General features: G+C 44.9%; 1 protein-coding gene across 1 annotated transcript; it reads right to left on the bottom strand.

The window, feature by feature from the left end:
* Positions 1-521: 521 nt before the first annotated feature.
* Positions 522-19,590, bottom strand: nop16 (NOP16 nucleolar protein homolog (yeast)). Its single transcript, XM_085995282.1, has 5 exons — positions 19,403-19,590; positions 16,498-16,606; positions 4,603-4,669; positions 4,114-4,220; positions 522-1,024 (listed from the first exon to the last, which is right to left on the bottom strand). The coding sequence occupies exons 1-5, from the start codon at positions 19,507-19,509 to the stop codon at positions 881-883; spliced, it is 534 nt and encodes a 177-aa protein (XP_085851408.1). The 5' UTR covers positions 19,510-19,590; the 3' UTR covers positions 522-880.
* Between the last annotated feature and the right edge of the window lie 65 nt (positions 19,591-19,655).

The following is a 19,655-nucleotide window of genomic DNA, read 5'->3' as shown; positions in this document are numbered from 1 at the left end:
GGTAAAGACATTTCTCCTGAATTCCTTATTGGATTTTAGTGACTATCTTCTATTTATGGCCCCTAGTTCTGGTCTCTCCTGCAAATGAAAACATCTTCTCCAAGTCTATCCTATCAAACCCTTTCATAATCTTAAAGACCTCTATCAGGTCACCCCTCGATCTCTTTTCTCGAGAAAAGAGCCCCAGCCTGTTCAATCTTTCCTGATGGCTATAAACTGATCCTGATATTCAAATCTAGTACAGGATTTATGATACTGATTTAAGCAGGTTTATTACTTTTGTTTTGTAAAATCAGCTGCAGATCATCCCTTGGAGCCATGAAATTGACAAAAATTGTTAACTTCAAACTACAGTTCAAGTCATGTAAGATTTAATGATAGATGAGCTGGGAAATGGGAACACTTTCTTTCCCTGCCCCCCACCATTTTTGGTAGCTATTGTCATTATTATGCACCAGGTCAGGTATAGCACAGGCCACAAATGGAGGTAAAGCTGTATGCTAATCAAATGTACCCAAATATTGCTATATAAAATGTATATTTTATTATAGTTTCAGATACTACAGGCAAAGAGTTATCAAAATGCATTTATAAACCTCAGAATCATCACATCAAACTGCTATATTTATTTTTGAACACAGCATTCAAGCTTCAGCAAAAAGCAGAGCTTTATTCCACAATTTCAATGATAACTAGCAGGCCATACCACTCATTTCTAGAGTAGAAATTCACAAATAGCTGTTGTCCCTCAAAGAATAGTCCATTAGGGCAACATACATAATAGTCCCTTTGCAAAATGGAATAGTATGCAAGAACTGAACTATAGAAGAAATCCCGTTCTGAAGGCTGACGGTGTAATTGTTGAATACTGCAGCCAGTCTCAAGATACATCCATCTTTTTTTCCTGCAAAGAAGCAACCAAAACATTGTATTCACTTGGATAAAAACATTTGTAAGATTCAACTTTTTTCTTGATCTGATGTGGTGTGTCCTGGTAATAGTTCAGCTCATCTCTCGCCATTGCCTAAATGGAAAAATGTAAAGCACATGTTCAATGGCTCTGTATTTTAAAATAACTTATTAAATTGTGATTATGAATCAGTGCATAAATAGTATGGCATTGTACTGAACAACATAGATCAAGAAAGTTCAAGCATTCAATCCCTGATCTGTACTGAGTAAAGTGATCTGCGCTCCAGCTTCAGTAAGGTGCAACAGCTGCGAGGAGTACAGTAAATCGACCAAGGTTCATGCTCCCAATTCCTACTAAAAGTGTATCTATGAGGATGGGATTAGATTTAGCAGTAATGATCCTTGCCCACCCCCAGTGGGATGAATTGTCTGTTGAATTAAGAGCATTTAGGGATGAGGAAAAATTAGCTCATCAAAACTCAATTAATTCCCCATGCCTGCCAACCAACTGAATTTAAATGCCCCTAATGTGTTTCTTTACTACCCTGCCTGACTGATTACTCCAAAGCTCTTCCCTCCAATGCACATTTTAACATTCTCCTTTTATCATTTCCCCACCTTATGCTCGAATAGGACAATTCCATGGGCTCCTACACAGGGTTTCTCTCAGCAGGGGCATGGGAGCGTAACTTCAAACTGAACCAAGTGCCACTGCAGGCTGGTTTGAAGTCACACCTCACTACTGTTTGTAACAACAATGTTTGGCTTGGTTCCCCTCATCGATATCACCGGAGTGGCCTAACAGGGAAGGAAACCATACTTATGTCTGCAGGAAAATGACATTCAATGAAGAAAAATATACATTTCAAGGCGAGTTTAGAATTTCCTTCTAATAAAAAAGGGGGATTACTTTGAATAATGACTACTCTCCCTAGATGTTCCTGCTCTTAAGTAAAACCCTAACATGGAAGAGAGAAGTATGAGTAACAGTGCCAATATCTCCCTTTACAGCATTTAGGATTACAAGGCATGTAAATTTCACCACATTGTACTTTCATTTTGCTGTTGTGTAAATGATACTATAGTGCTAAATAAACCTCAAGGATGTATTAATTTTGCACATTTTTATCTCATTACTTATTGTGTGGGAATAGTACTTAAATAGGGTTGGTTAATGAGCTTTAGAATGATTAATACATTTTCTGGTTGACTACATTTTCTGCCCAATATACTTGAACTTTCAACTGTTAGTGACTATTACAAGAAAAACACTAGGGGCAGGATTTTCATTGGGCCGTGGAGGCGGGATTGGAGGCGTGTGGGAGGTTAAAATCCCGAAATCCGGGGGGGGGGGGGGGGGGGGAACGAACCCATCCTGCCCCCAACCTGCCTCCATGCCAGTTTCAAAGGAGGTGGGTACCCGACCCGCACTGGGACCCGCCACCCGAGGTGGGAAGGGGATTAGTGCCAATTAACTGCCTGTTAACAGGAAGTTTTTAGCCTAATCCCTATTTTCATTGGTGAAATGTGGGATTCCCGACGGCTCCAAACCACGACAAGTTAGTGAGGCGGGCCGTCGGGATGAAGGGCTTGGAGGGGTCGAGATGTCCGGTGTTCAGATGAGTGATGGGTGATTGAGTGCAGAGGTTTGGTGTGTTTAAAGAAGTTTTACTTACCTTTACAGCCTTCCTTCCTTCAGGTCTTGGGAGTCGCTCATCTCACCGGCACAGAAAGCAGAATGGCCGCGATCTGTCAAAAATTGCAGCATTCAGCTTTCTGTTCCGGGGAGATCTCTAAATCATCCTGAGGGGAAGGAATTAACCTGGAGTACAGATTGTCAGTGTTTAGCAGCTTCAAACAGCTATGAAACGCTGATAGTTCATCTGTCAAAAGGTCTTGACAGATGAAATATCAATCTGTGACGTCACCTGTTGCCGGGTGGCCCTTAATTGGCCTGCTGAGCCTGCTGGGCAGGCTCAACAAGGTCAGTCAAGTCAAAATCGCGTGGGTTGGCTAGAACTCGATGGAGGCGGGACTACAAGCCCGAAAGTTGTAGTCCCGACTCCTATCCGCCTCCTCAATGAAAATCCAGCCCTAGGTGTTTAATGAGGATGGAGTGAGGTTAACAGGTAACAGTTAAAGAACCCTATCCTAGCTGCAGAACCTGCAATCACTGGAGAAGATCAGAGCTATTACACACAATATTTTTCTTAAATATTTCAAAGTTGAAGGAAGTTAATAGCAATGGTGCAGAGTAGAGGGAATAACAATCAAATAATGTAATAAGTGCTGGGGAAAATATGGCAACCATTGTAACTAGGCACCCAGAATGGAGCTGATGTTAACAACCTCAATGTTTTTCTGTATTTTTTTAATTTTTTATAAAGTGGTTATATTTGCAGAGCAATTGTTATTAAAATAATTGCAGAATGCTTTTGCCAGGTGACAAAACTAAATTTCAGTTAAATGCTCGTTTTTACAACGCAATTTAGTTAAAATGTTTCTAATTCTAAAAAGACTCACCTGTAATAGCAGGCGTGACGTCCACTGTCAGGCGGTGCCCACCCAGGTTGGCCATACACGCTAGTATGTTTTACTGAATTCCAGGCAACTATCTGGCTATTGATTATTGCCAAATATCACAATCTAACATCGTACAACTCAACAAAAATAAAGCACTGTAAAACTCGAATGCCTCACACTTGGAGTTTGCTGCCGACAGAGGTGGTGGAAGCGGAGACACTCAATGTTTTCAAGGGGAGACTGGATAGGCACTTGAGGGAAATAAACTTGCAGGGCTACGGGGATAGAGCAGGGGAATGGGACTGACTAGAACAATCCAGAGAGCCGGCACGGATTCGATAGGCCGAATGGCCTTCTTCTGTGCAGTTATGACTAAGTTGTGGACAATTGTTCAATGTACTAGTCCTAGAAATGACTTTAGTTTTAGTCTTATCTTTAATTTCAATTTTGTTTATTTCATTAAAAAGTTTAGTTCCAATTTTAACTTAGTTGGTTAAATACAGCAACTATACTCCTCCACATATTAAACACTGCTCACCACTTAGACGATGGTCTCTTGCTTCTGTCAGACTATCTAAGGAGCAATTGCTTAATATTTTGTTGCTCAGCTTTGTATCCTGGCAACTCTACTGAAAGCTGAACAATGTTGCATGAAATTTACTTTTAGATATTTCATACCTTGTAATTGTCCTTGTAGTTCTCAATCATATGCCGCACATAGTCAATGAATTCTCTGGAGAGGGTAGATTTTTTTACTTCTGGGAGGCTAGCCTGTGCCTCTAGCTCTGTAATGGGGAAAGATAGTCTGTAAAGTGGGACTGGTTGATCTTTCACTTCATAAAATTTCTCGTTCATACAACTAAGCAAGATCATTCGTCCATAAATAGGTTCCCATATATTATGTCAGTTTGAACACCACTTTTGTTATTTATTCAGTATTATATGTTCCAAAATCATTACTATGAATTAAGCATTCCAACACTCAAATATAATCACATTTCCTCAGACCTATTAGTCTTGTCCTACACAAAAAAACACATAAATAAGTCACAGCCTCCCTGATGGAATCTTCAATAGCTGCAAAAGACAGAAGAAAAATCTACAAGATATGGTAATGCTGACATAAGGGTATCTAAAAATGAAAAAATCTGACAACTGGATACAAACCATTAATGACGTACGGCTTAATAACGACTTGTCTTCCATCTTTTGAGGCTGTTTTCATTTTCATTTTCTGTAAAACAAATTAAACAGAGAGGTAACCATAAGAATAACTTAAACAATCTGCCGTTATTGGTCTACAACACAACATTTGTAAGCAAAGTGTAATTTCATCAAAACACTGGCTTTGCAAAAGAAATGTTGGTCGAATTTGTTCTAAAACTCTTTTTCCCCTAGTGCATAGAAACAGTACAAAAGGTTTCAGTACAAAACCAAGTCTATGTTTTACATTGCTGCTGTATGGATTGGTACCCATGATACTCCACTTTTTGCAGTGTGTACTGTATGCTGAGAAGGGAAATATGTGGTGCAGTATAACAGACCCAAGGCCAATGAAGTGTCTCAAGGTCTGTCCAAGTGAAAGGAAAGGAATGCCACTAATAAAGGTTATATGTCAGTAGTCTACGTCATCACGATTGCTAAAGGTCCATCACCCAAAACCAAAGGTTTAGAGTGCAAACTCTATTGCAGCTATTAGAGTTACTTGAAGTTCAAATAATTTGTAGAAATTATTTTGCACACGTTTCATAGCAAATAACCTGGTTTATAAACTTCCTTATCACATCTCTCTGAAAAATCACATGCACTTCACATACAATGAACTGCGGTGCAATTGTAGGTCACATAGGTATCATGGAGCCTCAGGGGTCACATATAAAGTTTAAATCCTGATATACCTATCAATTCATTCCATGAAAAGCGACGAGTTAAGATAGTAACTATAGGTTTTTATTGGCTAAATAACAGAGCCCACCCTCGTGGGTGATCGGTTCCAACAAGGAAGAATACTAGCCAGTCACCTTTATACCTGGGCAAGCAGGCGGAGCCATGGGCGGAGTCAGCTGAGGTATGCCTAGGTATAACAGTGTGCGTGGCAAGAGGTAACCTTGTGTAGTGATAACAACAGTGTAAACAGTGATAACAACAGTGTAACAATAGTGAACGGTTGTGAATGATAACAGTGGTTTACCACATTCACCCCTTGTTTAAAATTGAGTCCGGCAGGGTGAAGTGTACTACCAGTTCGTGTATGTCAGTCTATCAGGTGGCCTCGTAAGCCTTTCTGATCGGCGCAGCAGCGGCGGCTGTGGTGCAGTATCCGATGTTAGTGCTGGTGTCTGCGTGGTCGACGAAGGCTCCTGGGGTTCCGGCATGCCGCCTACAGGAGCTGGATTTGGGAGAGTGGTGGGGGATAACGGTGGTATCTCAGGGGTGCCCGAGGGTGCGAGGTCTCATAAGGAGACTGTGTCCTCCCGCCCGTCTGGGTATGCCACATAGGCATACTGGGGGTTGGCGTGCAGGAGGTTCACCCTCTCGACCAGGGGGTCCATTTTATGGGTCCTCACGTGCTTCCGCAGCAGGACGGGCCCCGGAGAAGTCAGCCATGTTGGTAGCGAGGTTCCCGTAGTCGACTTCCTGGGGAAAGCAAACATTTGCTCATGAGGGGTGGCGTTAATGGCAGTACAAAGCAGTGACCGGATGGAATGGAGCGCTGCCGGGAGGACTTCCTGCCAGCGAGAGGTTGGGAGGCCCTTAGACTTTAGGGCTAAGATGACGGCCTTCCAAACTGTCGCGTTCTCTCTTTCCACCTGGCCGTTCCCCCGGGGGTTGTAGCTGGTGGTCCTGCTCGCAGCAATACCTCTCGCGAGCAGGAACTGGCGAAGTTCCTCGTTCATGAAGGATGAGCCCCGGTCGCTATGTATATAGTTCGGGAACCCGAACAAGGCGAAGAGGTCGTTCAGGCATTTGATGACCGTGGTACTGGTCATGTCTGGGCAGGGGATGGCAAAGGGGAAACGGGAGTACTCGTCAATAATGTTGAGGAAGTACACATTACGGTCAGAGGACGGGAGGGGCCCCTTAAAATCGATGCTCAAGCGCTCGAAGGGGCGGGTGGCCTTGATCAGGCTTGCTCTGTCCGGCCTATAGAAATGCAGTTTGCATTCGGCACAGGCTTGGCAGTTCCTGGTCATGGTCCTGACCTCCTCGATGGAGTAGGGCAGGTTGCGGGCCTTAATGAAGTGGTAAAGTCTAGTGACCCCGGGGTGGCAGAGGTCGTTGTGGAGGGTCCGCAGTCTATCAACTTGCGCGTTGGCGCATGTACCTCGTGATAGAGCATCTGGGGGCTCGTTGAGTTTACCAGGCCGGTGCAAGATATCGTAATCGTAGGTGGAGAGCTCAATTCTCCACCTCAAGATCTTGTCGTTCTTGATTTTGCCCCTCAGCTCGTTATTAAACATAAAAGCAACCGAACGCTGGTCGGTGAGGAGGGTAAATCGTTTGCCTGCCAGGTAATGCCTCCAGCGTCGTACCGCTTCCACAATCGCCTGGGCCTCCTTCTCGACAGAAGTGTGTCGGATCTCAGGGCCCTGGAGGGTCCTTGAGAAGGCGGCCACAGGTCTCCCCGCCTGGTTAAGGGTTGCAGCTAGGGCGAAGTCGGATGCATCGCTCTCCACTTGGAAAGGGATGGACTCATCCACTGCGTGCATTGTGGCCTTCGCAATGTCTCCTTATGAGGGAGAAGGCTGCGCATGCTTCTGCTGTCAGGGGGAAGGAGGTGGACTTCATGAGGGGTCTGGCTTTGTCCGCATAATTGGGCACCCATTGGGCATAGTAAGCGAAGAGCCCCAGGGTTCTCTTCAGTGCCTTTTGACAGTGGGGAAGGGGAAGCTCCATGAGGGGGCGCATTCTTTCGGGGTCGGTGCCGATGACTCCGTTCTCTACTACGCAGCCGAGGATGGCATGGCGCGAGGTGTTAAAACATACATTTCTCCTTATTGTAAGTGAGATTCAGCCGTTGGGCCGTACGGAGGAATTTCTCCAGATTAACATCATGGTCCTGCTGGTCGTGGCCGCAGATGGTGACGTTATCTAGATAAGGAAATGTGGCCTGCAGCGTGTTCTGGTCAACCATCCGGTCCATCTCCCTTTGGAAGACCGAAACCCCGTTGGTGACGCCGAAGGGAACCCTAAGGAAGTGGTAGAGGCGGCCATTCGCCTCGAAGGCGGTATACTGGCAGTCCTCAGGGCGGATAGGGAGTTGGTGATAGGCCGACTTAAGGTCGATGGTGGAGAATACCCGGTACTGTGCAATCTGGTTGACCATATCAGATATGCGGGGAAGGGGGTATGCGTCCAGCTGGGTGTACCGGTTTATGGTTTGGCTGTAGTCGATGACCAGGCGGTGTTTATTGCCGGTCTTAACGACTACGACCTGGGCACGCCAGGGGCTGGTGCTCCCCTCGATGATGCCCTCCTTCAGGAGTCGCTGCACCTCAGAGCTAATAAAAGCTCTGTCCCCGGCGCTGTACCGCCTGCTCTTGGTAGCGACGGGTTTACAGTCGCGGGTGAGGTTAGCGAACAAGGAGGGGGGCGGGACTTTGAGAGTGGAGAGGCCACAGGTGGTACGCGGCGGGCGGTTTAAAAACTGCTGGTTGTAGACTGAGTGGGGGGGAGGGATCCACCGTATGCCAAAGTGACACTTTGAAGGTGGCATTGGAAATCCAGCCCTAGTAGGACGGCAGCGCAGAGCTGGGGCAGGACAAGAAGTTTAAAGTTTTTATATTCCGTGCCCCTAACCGACAGGGTCACCACACAGTAGCCGCTGACGTCTGTTGAATGGGACTTCGACGCCATCGAGATCCGATGGTGCGTTGGCTGGACAGTGAGGGAGTAGCAGCGCACCGTGTCTGGGTGAATAAAACTCTCCGTGCTCCCGCTGTCGAACAGGCAGGTCGTGGCGTGGCCGTTTACTTCGATGTCCATCATGGACCTGGACAGATGATGCGGGAGAGCTTGGTCAAGCGTGACGGAGGCCAGTGTATGGCTGAGTGAGCTGCTGTAGTCGGCCGGTGGCCGGGTCTGGAGACAAAATGGCGGCCGAGCGCAGCGAACAAAATGGCGGCGCCCATGACGCGGATCCCCACGAGGTCGAAGTTGGACAAAATGGCGGAGAAGATGGCCGCCCCCACGACTCACATGAGGCACTGCTGGCGTCTGTGGCCTTGATCAAAGATGGCCGCCCCCACGACTCACATGAGGCACTGCTGGCGTCTGTGGCTTTCCCCCTGCAGGCGTTTGCGAAGTGGCCTTTTTTTCCGCATCCGGAGCAGGTCGCGTTCCTTGCAGGGCAGCGCGCCCTTTGATGTCTCGCCTGGCCACAGAAATAGCAGCTGGCGGCCCGATCGCGGGGCTCCGCTGCCGCAGCAGGTCCCGAGGGTGGCGGTCCCGATCGATTCCGGGACACCGGCGCCGTAGTAGGTCCCGGGGCGGCGGTGCGAGGAGTATTGCGGCCGAAGTCGGGCCAGAGTCCCAGGGTCGCGCAGCACTGTACCCGGAGTACGCCTCGAGGTCCCGATGGGCCACTTCCAGGGAGCGAGCGAGGGCTGCAGCTGCTTTCAAGCCGAGGTCCTTTGATTCGAGCAGTCTTTGCCGTGAGTAGTCGGACCGAAGGCCTTTCACGAAGGCATCACGGATATTTCCTTCAGCATGTTGTGCAGCCGATACAGCTTTAAAGTCACAGTCCCTGCCGAGTGTTTGTAGCGCCCGTAAAAATTCATCTACAGACGCTCCTGGCTGTTGCGAGCGGGATCTTAGGAGATGTCTGGCATACATTGAATTTACTGGGCTCCGGTACTGCTCTTTTAGCAGTACATGCCTCCTCGTATGTAGCAAGGTCCCGGATGAGTGCAAATACTTTAGGGCTCACCTGGGCGGTCAGAACTCTTAGTTTGTCGGCTTCCGATGGCACGCCGGAGGCTACCAGGTAGGATTCAAAGCAGCTCAGCCAGTGATCGAAGTCGAGGGCTGAATTCGCTGCCTGTGGATTTAGATCCAGGTACGGCGGTCGGAGGGCTCGCAGCCAAGTCGGCTGCTGGGGCTGTTGTAGCTGGCCGTTTGGCTGGTCGTTTGGCTGCTCCAGTCCATTCATTTCAAAATTTAGCCAATAAAATTGATATACCTATCAATTCATTCCATGAAAAGCGACGAGTTAAGATAGTAACTATAGGTTTTTATTGGCTAAATAACAGAGCCCACCCTCGTGGGTGATCGGTTCCAACAAGGAAGAATACTAGCCAATCAGTCACCTTTATACCTGGGCAAGCAGGCGGAGCCATGGGCGGAGTCAGCTGAGGTATGCCTAGGTATAACAGCGTGCGTGGCAAGAGGTAACCTTGTGTAGTGATAACAACAGTGTAAACAGTGATAACAACAGTGTAACAATAGTGAACGGTTGTGAACGATAACAGTGGTTTACCACAAATCCATGTTCCCATTAATGTGCATACATCAATCTGCAGATACCAAAATAAATCTTGCCGTTGAATTAGGATTTATCCATCAATACGACATGAGCCACAAACAGCCCTTTCCAAACATCCAGTCTCTCAAAATTCAAACCGGGCAAACCAGCAAGTAAGAAACGTAAGCATGAACAAAGTTTGGAGTCACAAGGTGCTAGGGGGTGCAAGTTGGACACCTCTAATGGCATGGACTGGTTGGGCCAAGTGGCCTGTTTCTGTGCCGTATATCCTATGTAATATTGGTGAATGTCACAGCTATTTTGCACGCAACAATGTCCAACAAACAGTAATGAGATAAATTACCAGTTCATTTGTTTTGGGTGATGTTTGCTAAAGGAAAAATTTTGGCCAGGTCAATAGAATTCCCTAACAACAACAGAAAATGCTGGAAAAACTCAGCAGGCCAGGCAACATCCGTGGAGAGAGAAACAGAGTCAACGTTTCGGGTCGAAACCCTTCTACAGAATAGAATTCCCTGCTGTTCTTTGAATTGTGCCATGGGTCTTTGAACATCCACCTGAACAGGCAGGCAGGGGCTTGATTTAAGGTCTCACCCAAAGGGCAGCACTTCTAACAATGCTGTACTCTCTCAACACCAGAATGAAGGGTAAGCCTAGATTTATTGCTCAGTCCCTGAAGTAAGACTTACATCCAGAGGCAGGAGTGCTACCAATGAACCAAGACAACACGAATAGTGGTTCACAGTTTGCAATCAAGGAGAATGTCAGTGAAGCAGCATTTTGAATACAACTGCAATAGAACTACACTAAAGCCAAGACTTTATAGAGATGTTTTAATAAATTTAGAATTTTAAGTCCTGATCTAACATACACAACTCTACAGTTGAGGCCTAAGTCCAGCTTCAGTCAACCAATATTCTGCACCAGTTTTAAGATGGGTCACAACTGAAAAGTCGAAACCTTCCACCTGCATCTATGTGACTTGGCTGTGAAGCAGAGGTCATGAAAAGACTGATTATCCACTCATCTGCCTTTCCACTTGGAAGGGGATTGTGTTGGAAGCAGCCATTAAAAATAGATTTCTTTTTAAATTTAAAGTGGCCCATGAACCAACCAACATCCACTGAAGTCCATGGAATGTGGTATTATTCTATTACTTTTCAGCGTAGCTGGCATAACTCTACCTCCATGAAAAGGAGAAGCTAGTAAAAAGTGTTCTTGTTTTGCAACATTTTCAATGGCGTGGCAAATCATAAAGAGTACAGATGAGGGAAACCATTTGGGTCATCCACCTCATCTTTCTATAAAAACCTAGACCAGGATTCTCCTCTACAATTTTAGAGCAGGATAGCATCAAAGAAGAAAAATGCCAACAGTGAGGCCTACCACCGCTCAATGCCTGACCTGTATTCCATACCCACCGTTCCTATCGACACCACCATTGGCCTCTCCTATATAAATTGTGGTAGGGGAAAGGGCCCAGGTCCCCAGTGAACTTACCCCCTGTCCACCTGTCTTACAGCCACTTTATGGGAAGATGGCAGTAGGCCCTGGAAACAGCAGTAACTGCTCCGAAGTGCCTCATGGAGGCCTCCTTTCCCTCCATTCCACCTTCAACACTTACCTGCTGAAGGCCCTGGTCCTGGCTGAGGCCTTCAGTGGGACAGCCAGTCCGGTCTCTTGTCAGCCCATCTCAGGTTGCAGCCGCGTTATGTATTTGGAGTTCAAAAAAGCATTCGATAAAGAGTGCTACACAAGAGGTTATTACACAAAATTAGGGCTCATGGGATTGGGGGTAATATGTTAGCATGGATAGAGGATTGGTTAACAGACAGAAAACAGAGAGTAGGAATAAACGGGTCATTTTCAGATGGGCAGGCTATAACTAGTGGGGTACCGCAAGGATCAGTGCTTGGGCTTCAGCTATTTACAATCTATTTCAATTACTTAGATGAGGGGACCGAGTGTAATGTATCCAAGTTTGCTGACGATACAAAGCTAGGTGGGAAAGTAAATTGTGAGGATGCAGCAAAGGGATATAGACGGGTTAAGTGAGTGGGAACATGGCAGATGGAATATAATGTGAAGTTATCCACTTTGGTAGGAAAAATAGAAAAGCAGAGTATTTTTTAAATGGCGAGAGATTGGGAAATGTTGGTATTCAGAAGGACTTGGGTGTACTTGTATACGAATCATTGAAAGTTAACATGCAGGTGCAGCAAGCAATTAGGAAAGCAAATGGTATGTTAGCCTTTATTACAAAAGGATTGGAGTATAAGAGTATAAGAGTAAAGACGTCTTACTGCAATTATATTGGGACTTGGTGAGTATTGTGTACAGTTTTGGTCTCCAGACCTAAAGAATGATATACTTGCCTTAGCGGGAGTGCAACAAAGATTCACCAGACTGATTCCTGGGATGGGGGGATTGTCCTAGGAGAAGAGATTGAGTAGACTAGGCCTATATTCCCTAGAGTTTAGAAGAATAAGAGGTGATCGCATTTGAACATATAAAGTTCTTACAGGGCTTGACAGCGTAGATGCTGGGACGATGTTTCCCCTGGCTGGGGAGTCTAGGACCAGGGGTCACAGTCTCAGAATAAGGGGTTGGCCACTTAGGACTGAGATGAGGAGAAATTTCTTCACCCAAAGGGTTGTGAATCTTTGGAATTCTCTAACCCAGAGGGTTGTGGATGCTCAGTCGTTGAGTATATTCAAGACAGAGATTGATAGATTTTTAGATATTAAGGGAATCAAGGGATATGGGGATTGTGCAGGAAGGTGGAGTTGAGGTAGAAGATCAGCCACAATCAGGCCATGATCTTACTGAATGAGTGAGCATGCTCAAAAGGGCCAAATGGACTACTCCTGCTCCTATTTCTTATGTTCTTATTGCTGTGCAGTCCCCGCTGTGAGGGAGTTGGCATCGTGACTGGGCCACCTCACTCCAGATGGCAAGGCTGACTTGTTGCCCGGCACACCCAAGAGACTGGCACTACAGACATTGAGGAAATACAGAACCAGAGCTTTTAACTCCATCATCCTACCATGAAGACCATTCCTGGTATTAAGTGTTTTCTGACAACAGTCCTGAATTTGCAGTTTACTACCTTGTACCTACAGTAGTGGTTTAATTTGTAATTATACTCTAGATGAATTTTTTCTATTGCACGTAGTATTTTGTACACTTCTACAATGTCCCCTCTCTCATCTTTCAAAGCTGAAGAATCATTTTTTCAAACCTTTCCTCATAACTCAGTCCTCTGACACAAGGGACCAACCTTGTGAACCTTCTCTGCACTGCTTTGAGGTTTCCTGTGCTTCGATGAACAGAACTGAACACAGTATCAAGGTGTGGACTGACCAGAACACTATACAGCTTCAGCATAATGGCCTCAGACTTGTATTCTAATTAAGGAATGCAAGAACTTACTTAGGCCAGCCAGCCCCTCAAGCCTGTTACACCATTCAAGTAAATTATGGCTGATCTGTACATCAACTCCATTTATCCACCATTGTTCCATATCCCTTGATACATTATCTAACAAACATCTAGCGATCTTAACCTTGAAAATTTCAGTTGACCCAGAATCCAGAGTCTTTTGGGGGAAGAGTTCCAGATTCCCACTACCCTTTGTGTGAAAGAGAGATTTCACTCCTAAATGGCATGGCTCTAAGTTTAAGAGTATGCTTTCCTATTCTGGATTCTCCACTAGAAGAAATCGTTTTCCTGTATCTACCCTATTAGTTCCCTTTTATCATTTTAAAGACCCCCGATTAGATTACCCCTCGTCTAAACTAAAGGGAATACAAACTAGATTTATGCAACCTGGCCTCATAGTTTAACTCTTTAAGCCCAGGTACCATTTTGGTCAATCTGCCTTGTAACCCCTCCAAGGCCAATGTCCATAATCTTATCAAATGTCTTCTGGAAGTCCATTAAGATAACATCCATAGACACTCCCCTAACCACCATGCTAATTGACCTCCTCAACAAATTCATCTAGACTACTAGTTAAACATCATTCTACCCGTCACAAATCCATGCTGACTGTCTGGAGCGGGGTTCAAACCCTGCATCTTCTGACTCAGGTGGGAATACTACCGCTAAACCAAAGGCTCGCTCTAGTAATTATAGTACTGGACTACCAGCCCAGAGGTCACGAGTTCAAATCTTATCATGCAAGCTGTGATAATGAATTCAATAAATCTGGTAATTATTAGGCGAGTACCAGAAAAAATGGCCACAATAGCTACTGGATCGTCGTTAAAAACCCAATTGGTTCATTAATGTCATTCAGGGAAGGGAACTGCCATCCCTACTTGGTCTGACCTACATGTGACTCCAGGCCCATATTACATGGTTGACTCAATGCCTTCAGGTTAACTAGGGATAGGCAATAAATGCTGCCTTGGCAGTGTCACCCAAATCCGAAGAACAAATAAAAAGGCCAAACCACTTCCCCCTTACTTTCAACGGTACTACCATTGCCAAGTTCCACACCATCAATATTCCTGGGGTCACCTGGATCAGCCACATTAACACTTTTGGCTAGAAGTGCAGGACAGAGGCCAAGTACTCTGTGAAAGGTGGCTTACCTCCTGACTCTCAAAGCCTCTCCACCATGTGCACAGTTCAAGTCAGGAATTTGATGGAATTCTCACCAATTTCCTGTATAGGTGCAGCCACAACACAATCAACACAATCCAGGACAAAGCAGCCTGCCTGATTGGTGCCTTTGCTACTGAACTCAAAATCTATCCCCTCTACCACCAACGCACTGTGACTTGAGCGTGTCATATTTTCTGGATTCACTGCAACAACTCACCAAACTTACCTTAACAGCACAGCACCGCGCTTCCCCCCCCCCCCCCCCACACAACCTCTGCCACCGAGAAGGACAAGACCAGCAAGATAATGGGAACAGCACCTCCAAGTCATACACTAACTTGACTTAGACATATACCGTTCCTCCATCTTCACTGTGTGAAAGTCCTAGGATTCCCCACATAATAACATTGCCACAAGAATGCAGCTGCTCAAGGAGACGACCAACCACCAGTTTCTCAGGACAACTAGCCATGGGTAATAAATACAGCTTTGGCAGTGTCTTCCACATCCCGGAACAAGTACAAAACTATGATAGGGTTTTCCAATGTCCACTTGAGATGTCATTTCATCAAAAAAGTCAAGCAGCATGAAGCTATGCTGACTGTCATTTACCAGTCATTTTCATGTAGGTGATCTTCAAGTTTGTTCTAACAATCAATTCCATTATTTTGCAAATTAACAACATAATATATTAGCATGGATAGAGAATTGGCTAACTAACAGAAAGCAGAGAGTCGGGATAAATGGGTCATTTTCTGGTTGGCAAACAGTAACTAGTGGGGTGCCACAAGGATCGGTGCTGGGGCCCCAACTATTTACAATCTACATTAATGACTTGGATGAAGGGATCGAGTGTAATGTAGCCAAGTTACCGGATGATACAAAGATGAGAGGGAAAGCAAGTTGTGCAGAGGACTCAAAGAATCTGCAAAGGGATATAGACAGGCTAGGTGAGTGGGCAAACATTTGGCAGATGGAGTATACTGTGGGAAAATGCGAGGTTATCCACTTTGGCATAAAAAATAAAAAAGCAAACTATTATTTAAATGGAGAGAGATTACAAAATGCTACAGTTCAGAGGGACCTGGGGGTCCTTGTGCATGAAACACAAAAAGTTAGAATACAGGTACAGCAAGTAATCAAAAAGGCAAATGGAATGTTGGCCTTTATTTCAAGGGGGTTGGAGTATAAAAGCAGGGAAGTCCTGCTACAACTGTACAAGGTATTGGTGAGATCACACCTTGAGTACTGCGTACAGTTTTGAGGAAGGATATACTTGCATTGGAGGCAGTTCAGAGACGATTCACTAGGTTAATTCCAGAGATGAGGAGTTTGACTTACGAGGAAAGGTTGAGCAGGCTGGGCCTATACTCATTGGAATTTAGAAGAATGAGAGGTGATCTTATTGAAACATAAGATACTGAGGGGGCTCAACAGGGTAGATGCAGAGAGGATGTTTCCCCTCGTGGGGAAATCTAGAACTCAGGGGCACAGTCTCAGAATAAAGGGTTGCCCTTTTAGAACTGAGATGAGGAGGAACCTCTTCTCTCAGAGGGTTGTAAATTTGTGGAATTCTCTACCCCAGAGAGCTGTGGAGGCTGGGTCATTAAATACATTTAAAGTGGAGATAGGCAAATTTTTGCAAGATAAGGGTGTGAAGGGTTATGGGGAGCGGGCTGGGAAGTGGCTTTGAGCCCTAGATCAGCCATGATCTTATTGAATGGCTTGAGGGGCCAAGTGGCCTATTCCTGCTCCTATTTCTAATGTTCTTATAAGCAGTGGGCGAGATAATTCTCTTAATTTTAGGCACAAGCAATAAATCAAAATATAGGTTATGCAGTCAAGTCATCATGGAATACTGTCCATATTCTATGGTTGTATGTCACACACACTACGCGGGTTTCAGGACTTTGTCAGTGAACAGACAAGTTCTTTTCGCATGAATACATAATCACAGTAGAACATACCTTGCTCTTCATAATGGGAACTGTAGAGTTTGGGTCAGATGCCAAACCCATATCAGCTAGATTCTGAGCAGCTGATTTCTTGATGTTCCATGCTTTTCTTATATGTGCACTAAAAGAAAAAAAATTAAACACTTTGCTCAGTTATTAAACTCTTTTCAAAGTCAATATTTGTATAACTTGTCACAAAAAATATTATCTGGAACATCCTAGAAGAATAATTTTGTGACTACTGCAAATAAACATTACAACAGGATAGCTTATCCAAGAGGGAACAAAATGTTTTTATTTAAAACAAAATATTTCCCAACCCTACTAGGAAAGTACAGGACCAGAAAGTACTCTGCAGTCCATCTGGACACTTCCAAAAACAAATTGACCACTCCCTCAAATATCAAATCAATTCTTCCTTAAATTTTGCCTACACAACTTCCCTTGTTAGTCGATTCCACACATTTACCACCTTCTGCATTAGGTAGTTAAATCTAAACTGTTTGTGCATCTTCCCTCTTTTAAGCTTTAGTCTGTGTCCCCTGGAATTTGTGGCAATATTGAACACATCGTTATACAATTTTTCTGTTCCCTTAGGAATCTTGAATAAAACCTCACCTAAGCCTTTTCTCCAAAGTAAGCAACCCCGAGCTCTTCAACCTCCCCTCATCGCTCAAATGTATCAAATTATATCAGTTTAGTTGCCCAATTCTGCACTGCCTCAAGTGCCTCGATATCCTTGCTGTAAAACGGTGACAAGATCGCACAAGTCCCACTCCAGAGACTTGAGCACAAAATCTAGGCCGACACGCCACTGCACTTTTGAGGGAGTGTTGCACTGTCGGAGGTGCTTTTTTCAGATGACACATTAAACCGAGGTCCTGTCTTCCCTCTCAGGTGGATGTAAAAGATCCCATGGCACTATTTCGAAGACGAGCAGGGGAAGTTATCCCTGGTGTCCTGGCCAATATTTATCGCTCATCCAACATCACTTAAACAGATTATCTGGTCATTATCTCATTGCTGTTTGTATGACCTTGCTGTTTCCTACAGTACAACAGTGATTACACTTCAAAAATATTTAATTGGCTGTAAAGCACTTTGGGTCTCGGAGGTTGTGAAAGGAGCTATATAAATACAAGTTCTTTCCTTCTTTACCCCAAGTGCAAACACACCAGTGTCTTATATTACCTCTTGGCATTTGCACTCTCCCTCTGGCTATACAAACCACAATCCATTTAGCTGTCCTTACTAGTACCTCATACTGTGTTGTAGGTTCTGGTAGGCAATCTATCAATATCCCTGGACCCTCTCTTGTCCTCTAGCCTAGAACCATTTATCTTATCTTACCATCATTTATTTCCCTTCTCTAGAGTCATTGCCTTATCCACATTAAATGCTATTTGCCAATCATCAGTGCACCTTCCTAACCTATCTAGAACCCTCTATATTTGGTTTACCTACTGATGTCATCTGCAAAGTTAAGGCAGCTTTGTTTCTGTCCCCAGCCTTTAACCATTCATATATACTGTAAAACAGCAATGGCCTTAGAAATTATCCATGTGGCACACTACTCTTGGTCACTTGCCATGTCAAAGAAGTGCTTTCACAACTGCCCTCTTCTTTCTTTGGTTTAACTAATTTTCAAAACCCCTCAGAAGTCTATCTCTTATTTCATGCCTTCCTATCTTGTGGACAAATGGAAAGAAAAAGAAATAGATTGGCATTTATACAGTACCTTTCATGCCCTCAGGGGGTTCCAAACTACTCCATAAACAATTACTTTTTAAAGCATAGTCACTGTTGTTTTGTAGGCAATACAATAGCCAATTTGCATAGAGCATGGTTGCATATAGTAACACCACTATTCCTGGCCAGAATGCAGATGATTGGATCATTCCCCCATCAATCACTGCTGTAAGTGACTGGGATTGATTTTACACACATAACTTCTATGCAACTATCCTCCCCTCACTGCATTTTGCTGAAGAAATCACCCTGCTCCGGTCATGAGTTGTTTGCTGTAGTTTGTAGAGATTCTTTTTAAATAGACTCTGTAGACTGTTTGCTGTAGTGTGCTGTTTAAATAGACTATTTGCTGAGAATATTTTGTTTGCTGTAAAATGGACTGCCGTGAGTCCTGCCATAAGTCCCGTCCTGCCTCCAACTCATTGGCTGACACAGTGGTGTCAATAGACACTCTGCCCAAAAACAGCAATGACATTAATGGCCAATTAATCTGTTTTACATACAATTTACATCATAGTAATAGACCATTCGTTTATGCTCCACATGAGCCCCCTCCCACTCTGTTTACTTATCTCACTTGATCAACATATCCTTCTATTTCTTTCTCCCTCATTATATATGTAGTTTCTCCTTAAATGTTTTGGTAGTGTTTGCTGTAAAATGAATGTTGGGTAGGTCAGAACATCCTGCTTTACTTTAACATCTGATTCAAATAGGGCACCTCCGACAACGCAGCACTCCCTCAATAGTGCACCGAGAGCACCCCCCCCCCCCCAAAAAAGTCTGCACTGGGGCTTGAACTGTGGGTTAGGGTTCTTGAACTCACTCTTCTGACTCAGAGGCGAAGGTGCTGCCGACTGACAAAGCCCGAGAAGGAAACAGAAACTCTTCGGAGCCCAAAGAGATGGATTACAGGCTTTCCCCCCCCAAAAAAAAACAGCACGAAGGGAGGAGGAGGAAAGAGTCAAAGGGAAACTGCTACCCGGGGATTACTTTAAATAAATAAACCGCTGCCATCGTCATTTTCCGCTGGAGCAATGCCTGATTATGGTTTCCATTTTCCATCAAGGGTTGGGGCAGTGAATATTCCTGCGGAGGAGAAGCTCGTGTTGAAACAAATGGAGGCGGCGGCACTTGAGGGCCTTCACCGCCCCCCGCTTCCACTCACCACTCGATCCGCGGGGCCGCTTTCTTCAACATCTTCCGCTTCAGCTTTTTCCGATCAGACTTGTAATCAAACTTCTTCCTCCTGGTTTTTCCTTTGGCTTTCGGCATCTTCCAGCAAGTTCCAAGCCCGCGCTGCTCGAGCTCAGCAGCGTGTCTCACCCCTCAACTCTAACCTCTGACCTTCACGGCGGGTCAGGTCCACAATTGCACATTATTACCAAAATAAATCAGATTTATGCTACCAATAGGATAAT

This window comes from Somniosus microcephalus, chromosome 8 (genome assembly GCF_052327205.1).
Source record: "Somniosus microcephalus isolate GS21.2 chromosome 8, FLI_Smic_1.0, whole genome shotgun sequence".
Taxonomy (NCBI): Eukaryota; Metazoa; Chordata; class Chondrichthyes; order Squaliformes; family Somniosidae; genus Somniosus; species Somniosus microcephalus.
Note: the sequence above shows the minus strand (reverse complement) of the source record. Positions and strands in the feature narration are given on the sequence as shown.